We start from the raw sequence: 19152 nt of genomic DNA, 5'->3' as shown, positions 1-19152 counted from the left end.
GGCTGTCTGTGCAGGCAGCGCAGAGCGGAGCCGGGAGCAGCTCATCAGCAAGCACCGGACTGATTCAGGCACAAGCACATGGCCTATCAGAAAGGGGGTGGGCTGGTTCCTCAGTCCTTCACTTCACTTGGCCTGCTCTGGGATGGGAGCAATTTGTTGAAATGGAGTTAGAAAATAAATGTTCTTTTTGTCTGCTTTCTTTTAAAGAATAGGGAAAGTTCAACAGTGTGGAACCATAATTTGAAAGCACACATGACATTGCACCCCACTCGGTTTTAGCTGGCAGCAACACTGTCCCATGTAAGCTATGCAGCCGGACTAAAGTGCCCGTCAGAGGCAGACAGAAGTAAAGGTGTACATTTCCACTTCCATCCTCTCTGCTCATTTCCAGACCACTTCTGCATGTGTTCTACACTCAGAGCGCCTGGGCTGCAATCTGCCCTAACACATGTGGTCCCGAATGTGTTACCTCATCTTCATCTATGTCTTTGTTTCCTCATGTGTGACATGGAGCTACCAACGTGCCTCTACATCATGTCTCTATGAGGACTAAAGGAGATAATGGATGGAACAAGCTTAGTATGGTGCCTTATCATGCTTGCCAAGGAAAAATCCTTCCTGGCATTGCTTGGGAAATGTAAATTTTTCTGAATCATAAAAAAAAAAATCATAAGGAAAATGTTGAATGTCTCCAAATTTTCAATACAGACTAGTAGCTCAGGACTTGAGGTTGAGAGATAGGCATTCACAAATCATAAATCACTCTATATTTTTATATGACTTATGTATTTTTAAATAATTAATAATCATAATAAAGTCATTTCTTCCATAAAAGTTCAGAGGTATTCTGTACAAAACAATAATAAATGGATGGCTTATGAATATACTATGGCAAAATAATACATTTCAATAACATGTAAAACATGATCTCAAACTGATATAAACATTTGATAATAAAAAACAGTAAAACTAAATGCCAAATTAAAGTCTATTTAAATACTCAAAGGTAGTATCACAAATACTTAATATTTAAGCTCTGTCATTCTAAAAGAAAATTTTAAAACAATACAGCATTAAGTGCACTATTCAACAGACTTGATCTTTGTTTCATGCCAAATTTTCCAGAGGTAAAAATTTTATTTAATTGTTATGGTAATGCTGAATTAAGATATAAATGGAGACTGGACAGGAAGAGAACCTATGCCCATTAAGAGAAGGCCCAAAGCACCTTCAAGGCAGATGTTAGGGTACATCCGCTTCGTACTTCCTCATTTCTTGTATTTAACATTGAAAATGTTTTGTCTCTTTGGTCTGATTTTGCCATTGAAGTAGATATTGCTTTTGCCAATTCAGATTTTAAATCCATTTCTGTTTTCATGTCAGTGTATTCTACAGCAACATTCCCATCTCCTTCTCTTTGCATTTCTGCTGTTGAAGCATTTACAAAGAACTGAAGTCTACAGCAAATATTCAAACACTGGAAAATAGCAATGAATATTAGTGGGAACTATCTGAATAATGTGATATTTGGATCCCCTTTCTTAACACTAGAGGCCCGATGCACGAAAATTCATACAAGAGTAGGCCTTCCTTCCCCCGGCTGCTGGGACCAGCTTCCCTCCTCTAGCCACCGGCAGACACCCAGGACCTGGGCTGGCTTTGCTCGGGCCACCCACAGGCACCTGGGACCTAGGCTGGCTTCCCTCCAGCCCTGGCTTTGTCAGGAAGGACATCCGGAATGACATCCGGTCCAATTAGCATATTACCCTTTTATTATTATAGATTATTATAGATTACATAGAATCACATGAGCCTCTCCCAATGAGGACTGACTGGGCACAAGCCCGGGGCAGGTACAGCAGGGCAGGGATGAGAGGGAGCGGCATGCAGGAGCCGCAAGCAGCGTTGGATTGCCAGTTTCGGCCCAATCCCTGCAGGCCATGCAAAGGGACCCTACCCATGCACAAACTCATGCACCAGGCCTCTAGTATCTTTATATACGTTTCCTCCATTAGACAATATGTCTCTTTAATTTTTTAAATATATTTGTATTGATTTCAGAGAGGAAGGGGGGAAAGAGAGAGACACAGAAACATCAATGATGAAAATCATCGATCTGCTGCCTCCTGTACACCCTCTACTGGGGATCGAGCCTGAAACCTGGGCATGTGCCCTGATGGGGAATCAAACCATGACCTTCTGGTTCATAAGTCAACATTCAACCACTGAGCCACACCGGCCAGGCGATAATATGTCTAATTGCACTTATGTCTCTCTACCTTCCGTAATACACTATCCTTAAGTAGTTATACAGAATAAGGGTTGTATCTATGTATGTACATACACACACATCTTTAAAGAATGGAAGAATGTACAGAAAAACAAATACAGTTGTGATAACCTTAATTTTTTAAGAACAGGGAGTACATCCCATGGGACTTGCTCTTGTCTTCAGTCAGAATGATAAAGAGAAAAATAAGTGCCTGTTCATTCAGCAACTTCAGTGGATGAAGACTTTGTTAATCTCCTAGGAGAATTATGGAAACACTCTCACTGGGGAGGGGGTCGACAAGGGAAGTTCAGGAAGGAGAATCAAGACGTCTGAGGCTCCCTAACACGGAAGAGGAACAGTAGTTCTTTCTATCCACAGACCCTAGGCAAGCCCAGTGTCCTCCCCAGACCTCAGGCTTTTCCCTGTAACATGTGAGTGCTGGACTATGGTGATGCTTAAGATATCCTCATGCTCCATCTGTGATCTCCACACAAAGTTCTGCAGAGCTCATCATCTCTCTCCACTGTGCTATTCAATTATAAAAGGATGAGGACAACACAGGATTCATTAGGAGCCATGAAGAAAAAAAGGCATAATTTATAAAAACACTGAAATAATCAGAAGGTATAGGGGAGGATAAAATATAAAACAAAATATTAGCAATCTATCTAAATTTATCCATAATCACAATTAATATAAATGGATATAATCAAACAATGGACAAAGGCTCTCAGATTGCAAACTGAAAACCAAACTAAATCTAGACACATGTTATATACAGGAGATACACCTAAAACATAAAGCAAGGACACCTGAAACATGCCAGCAAGAATTAACCAAAGAAAGCCACAACGGGGAAAACATAGCCAGTAGTTTCTGAAGTCAAGATTCCAACCACATCCTCTAACTCCAGAACCTACCCTCTAAGATACACTCTTCTGCTTTGTATACAGAAACAATTTGATGCTGATATGTATATAAACTTGACCAAAAAAAATTTACTAGAAAAACAGGTACAGAAAAATAAAAATAAATTTATACCATTAGAGAAACTGAATCAATAGTCAAAAATCCACCAACAAAACATAACAGCAAGGCAAAGCTTAGGCAAATTCTATAAAATAATCAGATAATCTCTATCTTATTCATACTGTTGCAGAAAATAGAAAATGAAGAAAAGCTGCCCAACTCATTTTGAGGCCACTGTATAATGTGATACTAAAATAGAACCAAGGACAATAGAAGGCAGAAAACTCATAGGCCATTCTCCTCACTTATGATCACAGATGCAAAAATTCCATTAAAATATTAGGATTCTGAATGGAGCAATTTGTTTAAAAATAATCACAAACAGACTTTATTTCAGAAGTGTAAGGATGGTGCAATGTTTGAAAATCTATTCATGTAATTCACTTACTGACATTTTGGTCTGGATAATTCCTCATTGTGGATGCTGTCCCATGCATCATAGGACGCTTATTAGCAGCAGTCTCGGCCTCTACCCACGCATCTCCTCCCAGCTGTGACAATCAACATCTCCCGACATTGCCCAGTGGAACTGTCCCTGCTTGAGACCCCTGATGTAGAAGCTGCTGAACTGTCTCAGGCATTATGCTTCCACTTAGTGGAACCTGGGCCAGTTGTACAAGCCTTAGAAGCACAGACCAAAGGGCTACATTTTGCTTGAAATAATATCGACCTTAAATACAGTTTTCACTTACCTTAGAATTCGAAAGTATACACCAAAAGGATAATACTGAATCCACAATTATTTTTCCATATGAAAATGAAGTGTACCTCCTAGGATACTGGTTCTAAATCTACTCATCTCTTGACTATCCACATATGAACTATATGAGGACAACTTTTGAGTAACTTTTATTTTGACATAATTTTAAACTTACAGAAAGTTGCAAGACCGTCACAAGGAACTCTATATATTGTATATCATCTACTCAGATTCAACAACTGTTCATATTTTGCCCTATTAGGTTTATAATTTTCTCACTAAGCATATAAATATTTTTATGAGCCATTTAAGAGTGAGTTGAAGCCCGGCCATGGTGGCTCAGTGGTTAAGCATTGACCTATGAATCAGGAGGTCAAGGTTCAATTCCTAGTCAGGGCGCATGCTGAGTTAGGCTGCAGGCTAGGTCCCCAGTGGGGGGAGTACAGAAGGCAGCTGATCCATGACTCTCCTTCCTCATCTCTCTCTCTCCCTATCCCTTCCTCTCTGAAATCAATAAAAATATTGTGTGTGTGTGTGTGTGTGTGTGTGTTTTAAAGAGTGAGTTGAAGACATTGGGCCTCTTTACAACTAAGTACTTAGTATTTCCTAAGAACATTCTTCACACAATCACAGGACAAGCATCCAAGTCAAGAAATTTAACATTGGTACAACAGTATTATCTAACCCACAGTTTATACTCAGATTTCATAAACTGTCCCAATAATGTCCTTTTTGGCTATTCCTCTATCCAGATTCTAATTCAGAATTCCGCACTGCATTTAATTGTTTTATCTCCTTAGTCTCTTCCTGCTTGCAACAGTTTGTCTTCCCTTTGGTTTGCTTGATGTTTCCTCCTGATTGGGTTCAAGTTGTGCTTTTGACAGGAATACCACAGCAATGATGTTATGTCCTTCTCAGTGTATATATTAGGAGGCACAGGGTAAGAGCTTCTAACAATATTGATAATGTTCACTTTGATCACCTGGTTAAAGTGGTGTCCACCAGGTCTCTCTACTATAAAGTTACCGTTGACCCTTGAACAACACAGGGGTTCGGGGAACTGACACCGACCCCCCAGCCCAAGCAGTAGAAAATGTGCATATAATTTTTGACTCCCCAAAGACTTAACTACCAGTAGCCTACTGTTGACCAGAAGCCTTACGGATAACCTAAATAGTCAACACATATTTTGTATGTTATATGTATTATGCATGGTATTGTTACAATAAAGAAAGCTAGAGAAAAGAAAATGCTATTAAGAAAATCATAAGGAAGAAAAAATACATTTACAGTATTTGTTGAAAATAATCTGCATATAAGTGGATCCCTGTAATTCAAACCCTTGTTGTACAAGGGTCAACTGTATTATTTTTTTCTGTGCAACTAATAAGTAATTTGTGGAGACATATTTTGGAACTATGTAAATATCCTGCTCCTTATCAAACTTTTGTCCACTATTTTGATATCAGTGATGGCTTTCCTAACTCCACCATTCCTTCTATATACCTTAATAGGTATTCTACTATTGGAAAATGCTTTCCCTTCTCCCCCATTTATTTATGTATATCAGCAGAGATCCAGGTATATCTCATTTTTTTCAATGGATTATGTATTTATTTTAATGTTCAAAATGTCTCAGATTTGGCTGAAAGAAATGCCTTCAAGCTGGCCCCTATACACAAGATCAATGCTAATCTCCACATATTATGTGCCTGTCACTAATCAGACATCTGGGGTGCTCTCCCCTGATGTCAAACATTCTTTTCTCAGAGATGCATCCTGAGTTTATATTAAGCAACTGCAAACATATTAGTAAAGTAAATTTGAAAAAACTTATGTTGAGATTAAATGTTATTTTGAGATCTACTTTATTTATGTAGCTATCAAGAGGTAGACTTAAAATAAAACTCAGACTCATGTAATGTGCATTATTCTGAAACATGAAATCATCTAAAGTAATTCTGACAACTGATCCAGAGTTTGAATTATAAAAGACAAACATTTTCATCTTTGCATCCCAATTCTCTTTTATACCCAAAGAATCAAATAATATTCAAGTTTCAAAGAAAATATCAAAAAGTGTGCCGTAGCTGGTCTGACTCAGTGGACAGAGGATCAGCCTGCAGACTGAAAGGTCCCAGGTTCGATTCCAGTCAAGGGAACATGCCTGGGTTGCAGGCTCAATATCCAGAAGTGGGTGTGCAGAAGGCAGCCTTCCAATAATTCTGTCTCATCACTGATGTTTCTATCTTTGTCTCCCTGTCCCTTCCTCTCTGAAATCAATTTTTAAAAATTTTGACTGATACGAAGGTATGAAAAGTTCTTTCTACAGATATTTCACAACTTATATACAAACACCCACTTTTACATGTTCATTTGTAATTCTAAACTCAATCCAGTATTTCAAAGAAATGTTTTAAAATAAATCATAAAATCTTAAGATGAACAAGATCATCTTCAAGATACTGTTTAACCCTCTTATTTTACAAAAGGCAACACAGGCCAAAAGAGGTAAACTACCACAGAAAACTGTCACTGAAAAACTTACAATTTAAATATGATTTCAGGATTTGAAGACAAGTTCTATTTCAAACATACCACTTACAATGGTGATATCAACAAGTTAGTACAGAAATAAAGCTATTTAACCCACACTGTGGCTAAAATCTTAACCAATAAAAAAAAAATCAGTAGAGAACAACAATATTGCAGTAATCATTATTAGAGTAACAAAAATATTATGTTAAAGAAATGTTTTAAAATAATGAAATTTGGACTAAGTTAACTTAAAGGTGATGGGAGGCCCAGGATATTTCTGTTTTGATTCTGGAAGAAAACTTACATGCTCTTTAAGAAGTTGGTGGTCCTGGTTCTTTGATATGTCTAACTTCACATACACCTTAGGACTTTCCTTTTCCATTGTTCATACTACTCAGGCATAACTAAGGTTGTTTTAGATCTCTCCATTAACTGCCAATTCTTTAAGATTTTTACATCTTCCCTGAAAATGCTGCAGGAAACGTGTTCTGTATTATAGATGATGCAACAGCTGAGATTGCTAATTCCTAATTTTTTAAATAGATTTTATGTATAATTCTATAATTTTCCTCATTTTATTTCATACATTTTCCTCAATTTTTCAGGGGTGTTTCTTTTAATATCAAATATAAATAGCTGGATGAACATGTAGAAAACCATCAGTGATGTTCATGCCTTCCCTATGTTTACCTGTCTGGTGTGATCAACTCCTGGATGATTGGCGGGGCCTTTTCCTGTTCTCTTTCCCATCTTCCTCCTATAATTAGGCATGAGGCTGCAAACAGGATGATTAGCCCTTCCATGACCATGCAGATGTTCCTCATACTAAAGTAAGCAGTTGCATCTCAAGTAGGAAGTGGATTCTCAGCGATGAACTTCAAGGATTATCTTACAGTTAACAATACAAAGAAGCTACCATTGAGCTATTTTTAAATCTTCACTATGATGGAAAAGAATTTCCATATATAGTTACCACTGAATAATCTACATTTCATAAAGCCAGCAATGAGAAGATATAAGAAAATGTTTTGTTCTCTTTATAGTTGAAAACACAAAATGATCCAGATAGCTTTTTCAGCAGTTACAAATACTGTGTGTGTGTTTTTTAAATCTATAAAAGCTATTACTTTGTGAGTCTTAGAACCGAAATTTTCCACAGTAACTAATTAAATGAGTAAAGCAATGTTCTACATACCCTGAGTGGCTGTTGGAGGTAGTTTGAAGGTATTGTCTAACTTCTCCCAAAGGTAAGTTGGCCGAGGAATGCCTTCCTCAGAGCTGCAGAGCAGGATAACATCGCTGCCCACATCCTGGGATCCTTGGATTTGGCAGTGAGGGGCAGAAGGGGGAACTATAATAGGAAGAATAAGCAACAAAGTATGCAATCACTACAAGTCAAACGATGACAGAGGTGAGATCCAACATTCAGTGCACTAGAACCTCACTGCTTTTGGGACACATACCAGGAGACTGCCTGAGTGAAGCCTGTGACGGTCATGTACTATTCACAGGGCTTGGGCATAGGTGCCTACAACTTCAGTTAGCAGGGAACAAGTATGTAAAAGGGGCTACACTCTCTGGCCACATTTTCAAGGTATCTTATGGACTTGCTTTCACCCTGCTTCCTAAAAAGAATTCTTGAGATCCTTTGTTCAACATATTGCCTTTAAAAACACTACTGAATACGTATGTTCACAGCAGCATTATTTGCAATACTAAAAGGTGGAAACAAGCCAAGTGTCTATAGATAGATGAATGGGTAAGTGAAATGTAGTTATACATACAATAAAATATTATTTAGACCTGAAAAATAAGAAAATTCTGACAGGTTACAACATTGATGAACCTTGAAGACGTTATGCTGAGTGAAATAAGCTCGTCATACAAAGACAAATTGTGATTCCACTTACATGAGAAATCTAGAGTAATCAAATTCATAGAAACAGAAAGTAGAACAGTGGTCTCCATCAGCTGGGGGTAGAGTGGCAGGTTGTTTAATGGGTACAGAGTTTTAGTTTTGCAAAGTGAAAGTAGTTATGGAGATTGGTTGCACAATAATGGGAATGTACTTAACACTACTGAACTGCACTGTAAATGTTATGTTACATGAATTTTACCACAGTTAATTCTTTTCATTACTGAAAGAGGCCACTTGTAGAGAAGATACCTCAAGGGAGAGCGACCACTTACCCTGCCAGCTCCACTCTGGCTAAGATCATCTCAACAAGGTCCTTTATCACTTTACAAACAAAAACCAGGCAGTCCTTCTTTATACCTAAGCTGCTTTGTGGTAGGGGAAGTTATGGTAAGGTTCAAGTCTACCTACTACTTGACAGCAATACAGTGCACATTTTCTAATCATTAAGGCGGATGAGGACACAAAGATCATGAAATAAAAAATTACTGGGGGGGGGGGGGACACTAAAGGAAGAAGGTGGTGATTCATAGCACCAAAAAAAAAACAAAAAAAAACAAGCAAGCAAAAAAATATAAAGAAAGTAAGCCCATGGCTTGGAGTTCCTTATTAGGAAATAGAGGCAGTAGAGATTAAGTCCAAGTAATGATGTACTTGTAATGCTTTTCAGTAAATGTGTTCCATCTTGCAAAAATGAATGAAGGAATGAATGAAAAATAAATGCAGTATACAGAAGAACCAGGAAAGAAGGTGGATGGAGGAAAAGAGAACAATGAGAATAACCTATAGGTAGGAAGAGTAAAAAAATCTCAGGGTACCCTACCTGCTATGATAGGATAAACCAAATGCCTCAGTTTAGTGCCTTCAACATTGCCACTGTGACGCTATGAGGGGAAACCAACATAATTCTTTGAAGGCAGCATTAACTATAAAATAAATTAAAGGCTTTGTTCCTTCCTTTAAAAAAATGAAAAAAAATAAACTTGGAGAATGTGGGAAGTTAGTTATCTAACTTACAGGCATAAGCATCAAAATAATATTAAATTCCAATAGTATTCAGTACTCAAGAGTATCTAAAAGCCTCCAATTTTAAAATATTAAAATGAATGATACTTCTAGGGTAGAATTCTCCAACCTGGCTCTTAGTTTTCTTAATCTGTTTGAAAACTGGGAGGACAAGGCACCAAGGCTATAGCATATCCTCACCCAAGGAAGAAAAATGTCAAGAACCCCAGGCACTGGTGTCCTCAAGTGACTCAATAATGGAAGGGATGGGGAGAGAGCTTGCCAAGGAGCATGGGAGCAAGTTCTGATACTCGAATAGGATGAAGGACCATCAAAAGCATCAGCCTTTTCTAAGTACTTCCTCGGTCTCCCCAAATGAACTGCACTTAGCCACTTCTGCCATAAGCATTCATTTCAGAGGCAATGTTTTACCTCAGAGGCAGTGAAACTGAGAAATATAACATGGTTGAGAGTGGATATAATTAAGTATTAGATAGTCTAACTTGCCAGTATAATGGAAAGAATTCTGAGTTGAGTCAAGAGACCTATATTTTAATCTAAACTTTATTGTGCTTCTTGACTATATAACCTTGGAAAAGGCCCTAATCTATTTGGTCTTCATATTAAGACCAAATTGATCATATAACTTATTATTTAAATAAGGATATTTTTGAGAGTGAGAGGCACTATTATTAAAATCTTGCCAGGATGAGAAGTGTAAACCAACAATTGGTGAGCCTACTCAGAGTTACATAGACATGATGAAGTAGCTAACTATTTTCACATGGGCTGAAACTTCCGCTTCATACTCATAAATAATTTTTGATTTAACTTGCTCTCAACAATACATCCTATCCTGCAGAATCCTAAGCAGCCGCGGGCTGGATCCGGCCCGTTTGAAATGAATAAAACTAAAAAAAAAAAAAAAAAAAAAAAAAGACCGTACCCTTTAATGTAATGATGTTTACTTTGAATTTATATTAGTTCACACAAACACTCCATCCATGCTTTTGTTCCGGCCCTCCGGTCCAGTTTAAGAACCCATTGTGGCCGTCGAGTCAAAAAGTTTGCCCACCCCTGATCCTAAGGTAAGTGAGAGGCCACTTGTGATGGTATTGTATATCATCTTTATCCAGGAAGTGAACTTTAGAGAGCTACTAAAATGGAGCGTGGCGGGGGCGGGGGTGGGGGAGACTAAGAAGCACAGAGAAGCAGAGAGCACGTGGGCTGGCCGGAGAGCTGACAGGAGAAGGCCACAAGAGGACTGTGAGTGTAGGACAGGCAGAAGTAAACGCGCTTGAGAGGAGATTTGTAAGTAAGGTCCAAGTGCTTGGGACATTTGCTATCACTCACCTAAGACTGTGAGACCGGTGACCCCAATGTTTCTGCCCCCTCTATCCGGAAGGTTGTTAACCAAACACTGGTAGGTGCCAGTGTCTGATAGCTGAGTGTTGTTAATGAAGATAGAGACATTGGTGGCTGGCATGGTGCCTGCAAATCCTACCCTGCCATGGAACTGGGGGGCACCATCAAACATCTGTCCACCCTGATACAGAATGACCTGCAAAAGAAAGCAACGTCAATGAACTGGCCACTGCATCTCCTGGACACATAACTATAACTACCTAGTAAACACTAGACGGCACTAAACATTAGAAAACTTTATTTCTAACTTAGAGTTGCCACCAAGTTCTGACTATAACACCTGTCTGTAAGTATCTAGGGATACTAAATTCTTACATACCAAATTAGAATAACGTTATTTCCTCACCTGACTCATCAGAATGAAGAAAATATCTTTATGCTATGCTATTATCAGCCCATAAATATTTTTACTAGTTCAAAAAATTAGATCCAAATTAAAAAAAAAATTTTTTAATGAGCACTGCTATTCTCATGCTTACTAGGTCACAAAATAGATCACAGGTAATGATTGAATATACATGAATGTCATAAAAGGGAAGGAGAGTTATAAACCCATGATTGCTGTTCTTATATCAATTTCTGTTATCAAAGTTAACTTTCACGGGAGGGGACTCAGAGGAGCGGTGCTGCAAAAAGCCCTTCGGTCTGAGAGTGGGGGACTTGGTTCTATTCAACTCTACCAGTAAATGTTTGCGTAACCACGGCCAAGTCTTTCTTTGCCTGTTTGACTCAGTCATTGACTCCTAAAATGATGAAGTTGAACAAAATGATCTCAAAGGCTCAGTCCAATTACACAAGTTCCATAGTTTAAAGAAATTCAAGAAGTTCCAATTAAATCTATTTGTTCCCCTACAGAGGAATGAATAGGAGGTTATGTCCTCACCCTTTCCTGCCAGCCCAAATCCCTTCAGAAAATTCAGCTTATCAAATATTTTAGGTGGTGATAAGTTTATTGAAGCAGGAAAGCTTCATAACAGAAATAATTAACTCTGGGAATGAAGGTATAGTCATAATCACAATGCATTAATCTTCTGAGCATTCTTTTCTGCAGTGGCTATCACATATTATGGGTCTTTTGCCTATAATTGAAACACCTTATTAGGAAATAACTTCTATTTTCATGTACCCTAATTTGTTTGAGACTCTAGTATGCCAGCTGGCTTTGTTTAAAATACTTGTAAAATCAGCCAAAAAATTCAAGTACTACTTTCTTAATATTATCACAATCTTTAAAAAGTACTTTCTCATCCAACTAGTTTCAGTCCTTACCTTTCAAAATGTATTTTGCTTTGGTATATAATCAGCCTTGTGATTTTTTTTTAATGAAATTCCAGGTTCCTACCTAAAATTCTCAGAAAGATCTTGACATCTATTAATATTTCTAAAAAGTCTCTTCTGATAGTTGACTTAATGCAGGAGTAGGACTTAAAGCAGCACAGGCGGTGCACACTGAACTTGCCACCTTTCTCTAGAAATCAAACATGTACTCAGGATGCTTTCCTACCCGCCTCCTCGGGAAAGATTAATATCCTAGAGGCAGCACAAGATGGAACAGAAGTACCTGCTCAGGTTGGTTGGCATTGGCGAGAGGAATGACCATCCAAATGACATTGAGGTTGATGAGGGCAGCACTGGTAGTGAAAGTACAGGGCAGGACTGCTGTCTGACCCCGGGCCACCTGGACACTCCCAGGGCTCTCTGAGACTTCCAGGGAAACCGTGACACCTACGGAAGAACCGACAGGAGGTTATGTGCCCATCCTTTCTGGACAGAAAGAGCTGTGTTTTCATGTGATTAATAGTATATACAAACTATGACAGTCTTACTAAACAACTACTGACCAGTCACTGAGAAAAAGTAATAGAAACTGTTCATCCCTTTCTTTACCTCTTAGTAACTACAAATGAAAAATAGTAGAGACTACATATTCCATTTTGTAAGACATTATTTGGTATTTAGCCAAATATAACATAGGAGAATTCAACTGACAGGGTTTGAGCAAAACTTGACACAGTGATGGGGATGAAAAATAAGGTTGATTTTTTAAAAAGCATCGTATTAGCACAACTGCAATATTAAACGCTTATACATAAATCTAAAAAAAATATCTGCAGGAACTATAGCCCAAAAACTCTAAAATGCTGATAAAATAAATCAAATAAGACTAAATAAATGTTCAGCTATGGAATGGTCATGAGGACTGGATGATTCAATATTGTTAAAGTGCCAATTTTCCCCAAAATGATCTATAGATTCAGAGCACTCCCGGTCAATATCCCAGCAGGCTTTTTGTTGATATTGACAAACTAAAACACAAGAAAATGGAAAGTGCTAGAATAGTCTAAAAGAATATTGAAAAATAATTTGGAGAATTCATACTATGTACATACAAAGTTTGCTATAGCGCTATAATGATCAAGACTGTGCTACTAGCACAAGGACAGACCACCAATAATTGAATTTTATACTTTAAATAAGCCCTTATATTTATGGTCAAATGCTTTTCAACAATGGTACAAGACAATTAAATGGGGGAAAGAATCGTTTTTTTCAATAAATGGTGTTGGAACAATTGAATATTAATAGGAAAAAAAAAAGTAACTCAGAACCTTGTCTCATAGCACACACAAAAGTCAACTCAAAATGTACCACAGACCTAGGCCTAGACAGGTGGCTCAGTTGGTTGTAGTATCATCCCATATTCCAAAAGATTACAGGTCTGACCCCCAGTCAGGGCACATAACTAACTAGGTCAGGGCACGTGCCAGAGGCAACCAATGGATGTTTCTGTCTTCTCCTTCTCTCTCTCTCTTTCGCTCTCTCTTTCTCTCTCTCTCTCTCTCTCTCTCTCTCTCTCTCTCTCTCTCTCTCTCTCTCTTTCTCTCTCTTCTCTCCCTCCTCCCTTTCTCCCTCCCTCCCTCCCTCAACATTCACTCTTCAGGACACTGCATATTAAAACCACAATAAGATACCATTACACACCCACAGTAGTGGCTATAACTAAGACAAAACCAAGTACTGACAAGGACGTAGAGAAACTGAAAGCCTCTCTCACTGCTGCTGGGAATGTAAAATAGTTTCAGTTTCTTAAGTAGTTTAACATAAACTTACTATATAACATGGCAATTCCATCCCTAGGAATCTACCTAAATAAAACGAAAATATATGTGTACACAAAGACTTGTCTGTGAATGTTCATAAAAGCATTATTCATATAATACCCCCAAATGGAAAAACATTCACCAACTGGTGAATGGATAAACAAAATGTGGAATATCCATACAATTAACCACAAGAAATAAAAAGCAACAAGCTACTGATACATGTTACAGCATGGATAATGAGTCTTACAAAAGTATTTTGCTGAATGAAATAAATCAGATGCAAAAGACAGCAGCATCCTTTATTATTTCATTTATATGAAATGCCCAGCAAACACAAATCTATAGACAGCAAGCAAATCAGTGGTTACATTGGTTGGAGTGGCGGGAGGAGGGACTGATGCAAATAGGTTCAAGGACTTTTAAGGGTTATGGAAAACTTTTAAAACTGGACTGCTGAATTTTATACTTTAAATGGGTAAATTTTGTGAAATATAAATTATACTTCAATATTTCTATTAAAATTTAAAAGAAAGAAAGCAGTGGTTTACCAGAGCCAACTCCTGGGAAGCCAAAATCAACTGTTACCTCTTCTGAAAAGAATGTCTGCGCCCTGGGACTACAGAACAATATGGGACTAACAGGAGATTAAAATCCATCAGGGAGAGCCAACAAAGAAGCTATTCTAATCACAAAAAATACATTAGGTCCATGGCAGTATCTCAAACTGTTTTATTTTGGAGTGGTATAATCTCAATTCTCCCCAAAAAAGTAACACAGTAGAACACTGTTATGATGACATTGAGTCTACAAAAATAAATGTACATAACACCTTCCTTCTATAGAACTTCATGTTCTTCACATACAGTCTGATGGTGTTCTCAGGAGTTAAATTTGCAGGATAAAATGTTTCATAAAACAAGCCCCATCTGAGGTGGAATACAAAGCACTTTATGACATTAGGGAAAGTCTCTAGGTTAAATAACACTAGGGAAAGTCTCTAAGTTTTAAAAAGGAAAGTTGGAAGAACCTTGGGTGTTAAGAGGCAGAACGGGGAGGTAATTTGATCATAGAACCAGCTGACCAAAGAAACAAGTGCATCATCAGGGAGAAGTGGGTTAAGGGAGTATGTGTTAGAATGATTATTATAAACTAGAGGCCCAGTGCACAAAAATTTGTGCACTCAGGGGGTCCCTCAGCCTGGCCTATGCCCTCTTGCAGTCTGTGATCCCTTGGAGGATGTCCACCTGCTGGCTTAGGCCCGCTCCCTGGGGGATTGGGCCCAAGCTGGCAGTCAGACATCCCTCTGGCAGCCCGGCAGCCCTTGGGGGATGTCCACTTACCAGCAGGGAGAAGGCCTAAGCTGCAGTCGGGCATCCTTAGTGCTGCTGAGGAGGCGGGAGAGGCTCCCACCACCACCGCTGTGCCGGCAGCCATCAGCCTTGCCTGTGGCTGAGCAGAGCTCCCCCTGTGGGAGCACACTGACCACCAGAAGCAGCTCCTGCATTGAGCATCTGCCCCCTAGTGGTCAGTGTGTGTCATAGTGACCAGTCATTCCCAGTGGTTCTGCTGTTAGGGTCAATTTGCATATTACCCTTTTATTATATAGGATAGAGGCCTGGTGCAGGGGGGAGGCTGGCTAGTTTGCCCTGAAGGGTGTCCCAGATCAGGGTGGGGGGGTCACGCTGAGGTGCCTGGCCAGCCTGGGTGAGGGGCTGATGGCTGTTTTCAGGCTGGTCACACCCCCTTTAGGGTGGGGGGGGGGTCCCCACTGGGGTGCCTGGCCATTCTGGGTGAGGGGCTGAGGGCCATTTTCAGGCTGGCCAAGCCCCCCCGGCGACGGAAGCTCCCAGCCTCTCCCTTTTTTTCTTTTTTCTTTTTTTATTCTGGGATTTATTTACCTTCTATAATTGAAACTTTGTAGCCTTGAGAGGAGCTCAGAGCCAGCCAGGGTGGGCGGGAGGGAAGCTTGGCTTCCTCCATCGCCAGGGGCAACCCAAGCCTCCTGCTCACTCCAGCTCCGTGGCGATGGACTGCTGAAAGCAGTCATCTGGGGTTTATCTTCTATAATTGAAACTTTGTTGCTTTGAGTGGAGCTCAGAGCCAGCCGCGGCAGGCAGGAAGCTTGGCTTTCTCCATCACTGGGGCAACCAATCCTCCTGCTTGCTCCAGCTCCGTGGCTGCCAGCCGCCATCTTGGTTGGGTTCATTTGCATATAGTCGCTCTGATTGGCTGGTGGGCGTGGCTCAAGGCATAGCAATTGTACGGTCAATTTGCATTTAGTTGCTCTGATTGGCTGGTGGGCGTGGCTTAAGGCATAGCAGAGGTATGGTCAATTTGCATGTTTGTCTTTTATTAGTGTAGACTAGAGGCCCAGTGCACAAATTCATGCACCAGTGGGGTCACTCGGCCTGGCCTGCGGGATTGGGTTGCAACCAGCTCTCCGACATTCCCCAAGGGGTCCCGGATTGCGAGAGAGTGCAAACCAGGCCTAGGGACCCACAGGTGCACAATCAGGACCAGGGAGAGATGTGGGAGATTGGCCAACTGGGGAGGGACTACGGGAGGGTTCCAGGGCATGTCCAACCCATCTTGCTCAGTCCCAATCGCCCGCACCCCAGCAGCAAGCTAGCCTACCAGTCGGAGCATCTGCCCCCTGGTGGTCAGTGCACGTCATAGAGACTGGTTGAGCAGCCTCGGCATATCATTAGCATATTATGCTTTGATTAGTTGTTCGGTTTTTCTGCCATTCAGTCTATTTGCATATTACCCTTTTATTATATAGGATGCCATGGAGATGTTTTTAAGAATAAGTGTAGGGGAGAAACTAAGATGGTGGCATAGATAAACACCGGGAAACTGCCGCCTCCCACAACAATTGAAAAACACCTCAAAGGACAGAGCAGACATCATCCAGAACAACAGGAACGCTGGCTGAGTGTAAATTCTACAACTAGAAGGAAAGAAAAGCACAGGGAGAGCCAGAGGAGCTGCGGAGGTGAAGTGCAGAGGTACGGCAGCTCGCGCGCCCGCGGAAAGCGGGTGGCACCTGAGGACGCGGCTGTCTTTTTGAATCACAAGCTCCCGACTGCTCTGAACTCTGGTTCCTGGAAGTCTCTGGGGACCCAGGACTCATACCGGGAGAAGCTGCACTGTTGGGCAGCGGGCGAACTTGAGGGCGGCTTTCCCTCAGAGGTGCTTGCAGTAATTATCGGGTCACTGAGACTCGGGACTCCTTAGGGCTGGGCGGAGAATCAGCCATAGCTCTTTGCTCCGCCCTTTGATTCCCTGAGACCCCGCCCCACCCAGGCTGCAGCAGAGGCTTTTGCATGTGAATGTACCGGCCCTTTGCAAACTGATAATTACCTAACTGCAGCTGAGCCAGGCAGACCTGGAACTTCCAAGAGAAGGCCCAAGGCCCCGCATCGGCTTGCATTGCTTCACAGCTGAGCCTCTTCGTGGCTCCTGCTGTGTGGCCTCAGGCAGAGGCTGAATTAGCACCTCCTTAGATCCAGGAGCCACTGTACCCAGTGGTCAGATTGCAACCCCTCAGATCCATAAGGGACACACTCCGGGAGCAGACTCAGTGAGCACCAAAGCCCCACTGAAGCAAGTCTTGCCCCAGAAGGGTGTCTTCAGCACAGAAGTTCTCCCACTCCAAACACAGCTGATTTTCACAGCCAATTGGCCTGGAGGTCAATTCCTCCCAGTGATCCTACAACAACCAAGGCACCAAGAGTGCACCAAGAGTGTCCACCTCAGGTAACTGGGGAGGCTGAGCCACTGGGCCCTACAGGACACCTGGTGCGCAGGGCCACTCTATCAACACAGGGAAGCAGCCAAAATGCGGAGACAAAGAAACAGGTCACAAATGGCAGAAATGGAGGAAAGCAAACGACTGGATATAGAGTTCAAGGCCACGTTTATAAGGTTTTTCAAGAATTTTATGGAAACCGCCGATAAATTTAATGAATCCCTCAATAAGTATAGTGAGACCATGGAGGACATGAAAAAGGACCAACTAGAAATTAAGCATACACTGACTGAAATAAAGAATAATTTACAGAGATCCAACAGCAGACAAGAGGATCCCAAGAATCAAGTCAAAGATTTGAAATACAAAGAAACAAAAAATACCCAACCGAAAAAGAAAAAAGAAAAGAGATTCCAAAAATATGAAGATAGTGTAAGGAACCTCTGGGACAGCTTCAAGCGTACCAACATCAGAATTATAGGGGTACCAGAAGGAGAGAGAGGGCAAGATATTGAAAACCTTTTTGAAGAAATAATGACAGAAAACTTCCCCTACCTGGTGAAAGAAATGGACTTACAAGTCCAGGAAGCACAGAGAACACCAAACAAAAGGAATCCAAAGAGGACCACACCAAGACACATCATAATTAAAATGCCAAGGGCAAAAGACAAAGAGAGAATCTTAAAAGCAGCAAGAGAAAGACAGTCAGTTACCTACAAGGGAGTACCCATAAGACTGTCAGCTGATTTCTCAACAGAAACCATGCAGGCCAGAAGAGAGTGGCAAGAAATATTCAAAGTGATGAATAGCAAGAACCTGCAACCAAGATTACTTTATCCAGCAAAGCTACCATTCAGAATAGAAGGTCAGATAAAGAGCTTCACGGATAAGAAAAAGCTAAAGGAGTTCATCACCACCAAACCAACATTATATGAAATGCTGAAAGGTATTCTTTAAGAAGAGGAAGAAGAAAAAGGAACTCTTACCATTTGCCACAGCATGGATGGAACTGGAGAGCGGATAAATACCACAGGATCTCACTCATTTGTGGAATATAATGAACAACATAAACTGATGAACAAGGACTGATCCAGAGATGGAGAGGCATTGATTGGACTGTCGGGCCTTGGAGGGAAGGGAGGGGAGGGGTGGGGTAAGGGGGAAAGATCAACCAAAGAACTTTTATGCAAGCATATAGGCCTAACCAATGGACACAGACAACGGGGGGGGGGGGGGGGTGAGGGCATGAGCGGGGGGGGGGGGGGGTAGAGGGTAACGTGGGGACAAGGACACATATGTAATATCTTAATCAATAAAAAATATATTTAAAAAAAAAGAATAAGTGTAAAAGCCAAACTGGTGACAAAACCTCCATCATTTCATGCTTCTGATCATACTCCAAGGAAGGGAATG

The 19152-nt window shown here is 40.7% G+C and overlaps 1 protein-coding gene across 2 annotated transcripts in view; it reads right to left on the bottom strand.

The window, feature by feature from the left end:
- Positions 1–19152, bottom strand: part of IGSF11 (immunoglobulin superfamily member 11) — a 127178-nt gene that overhangs the window by 4630 nt on the left and 103396 nt on the right. For both annotated transcript variants that reach the window (XM_059687779.1, XM_059687778.1), the window contains exons 2-4: positions 12446–12609; positions 10813–11020; positions 7735–7890 (exon numbers count right to left, since the gene is read on the bottom strand). In XM_059687779.1, the coding sequence (XP_059543762.1) occupies positions 7735–7890; positions 10813–11020; positions 12446–12609 (528 nt within the window). The remainder of the gene's footprint in view (positions 1–7734; positions 7891–10812; positions 11021–12445; positions 12610–19152) is intronic.

Source organism: Myotis daubentonii, chromosome 3 (genome assembly GCF_963259705.1).
Source record: "Myotis daubentonii chromosome 3, mMyoDau2.1, whole genome shotgun sequence".
Classification (NCBI taxonomy): domain Eukaryota; kingdom Metazoa; phylum Chordata; class Mammalia; order Chiroptera; family Vespertilionidae; genus Myotis; species Myotis daubentonii.
The sequence above is the reverse complement of the archived record's forward strand: the minus strand, read 5'-3'. Positions and strand labels throughout refer to the sequence as shown.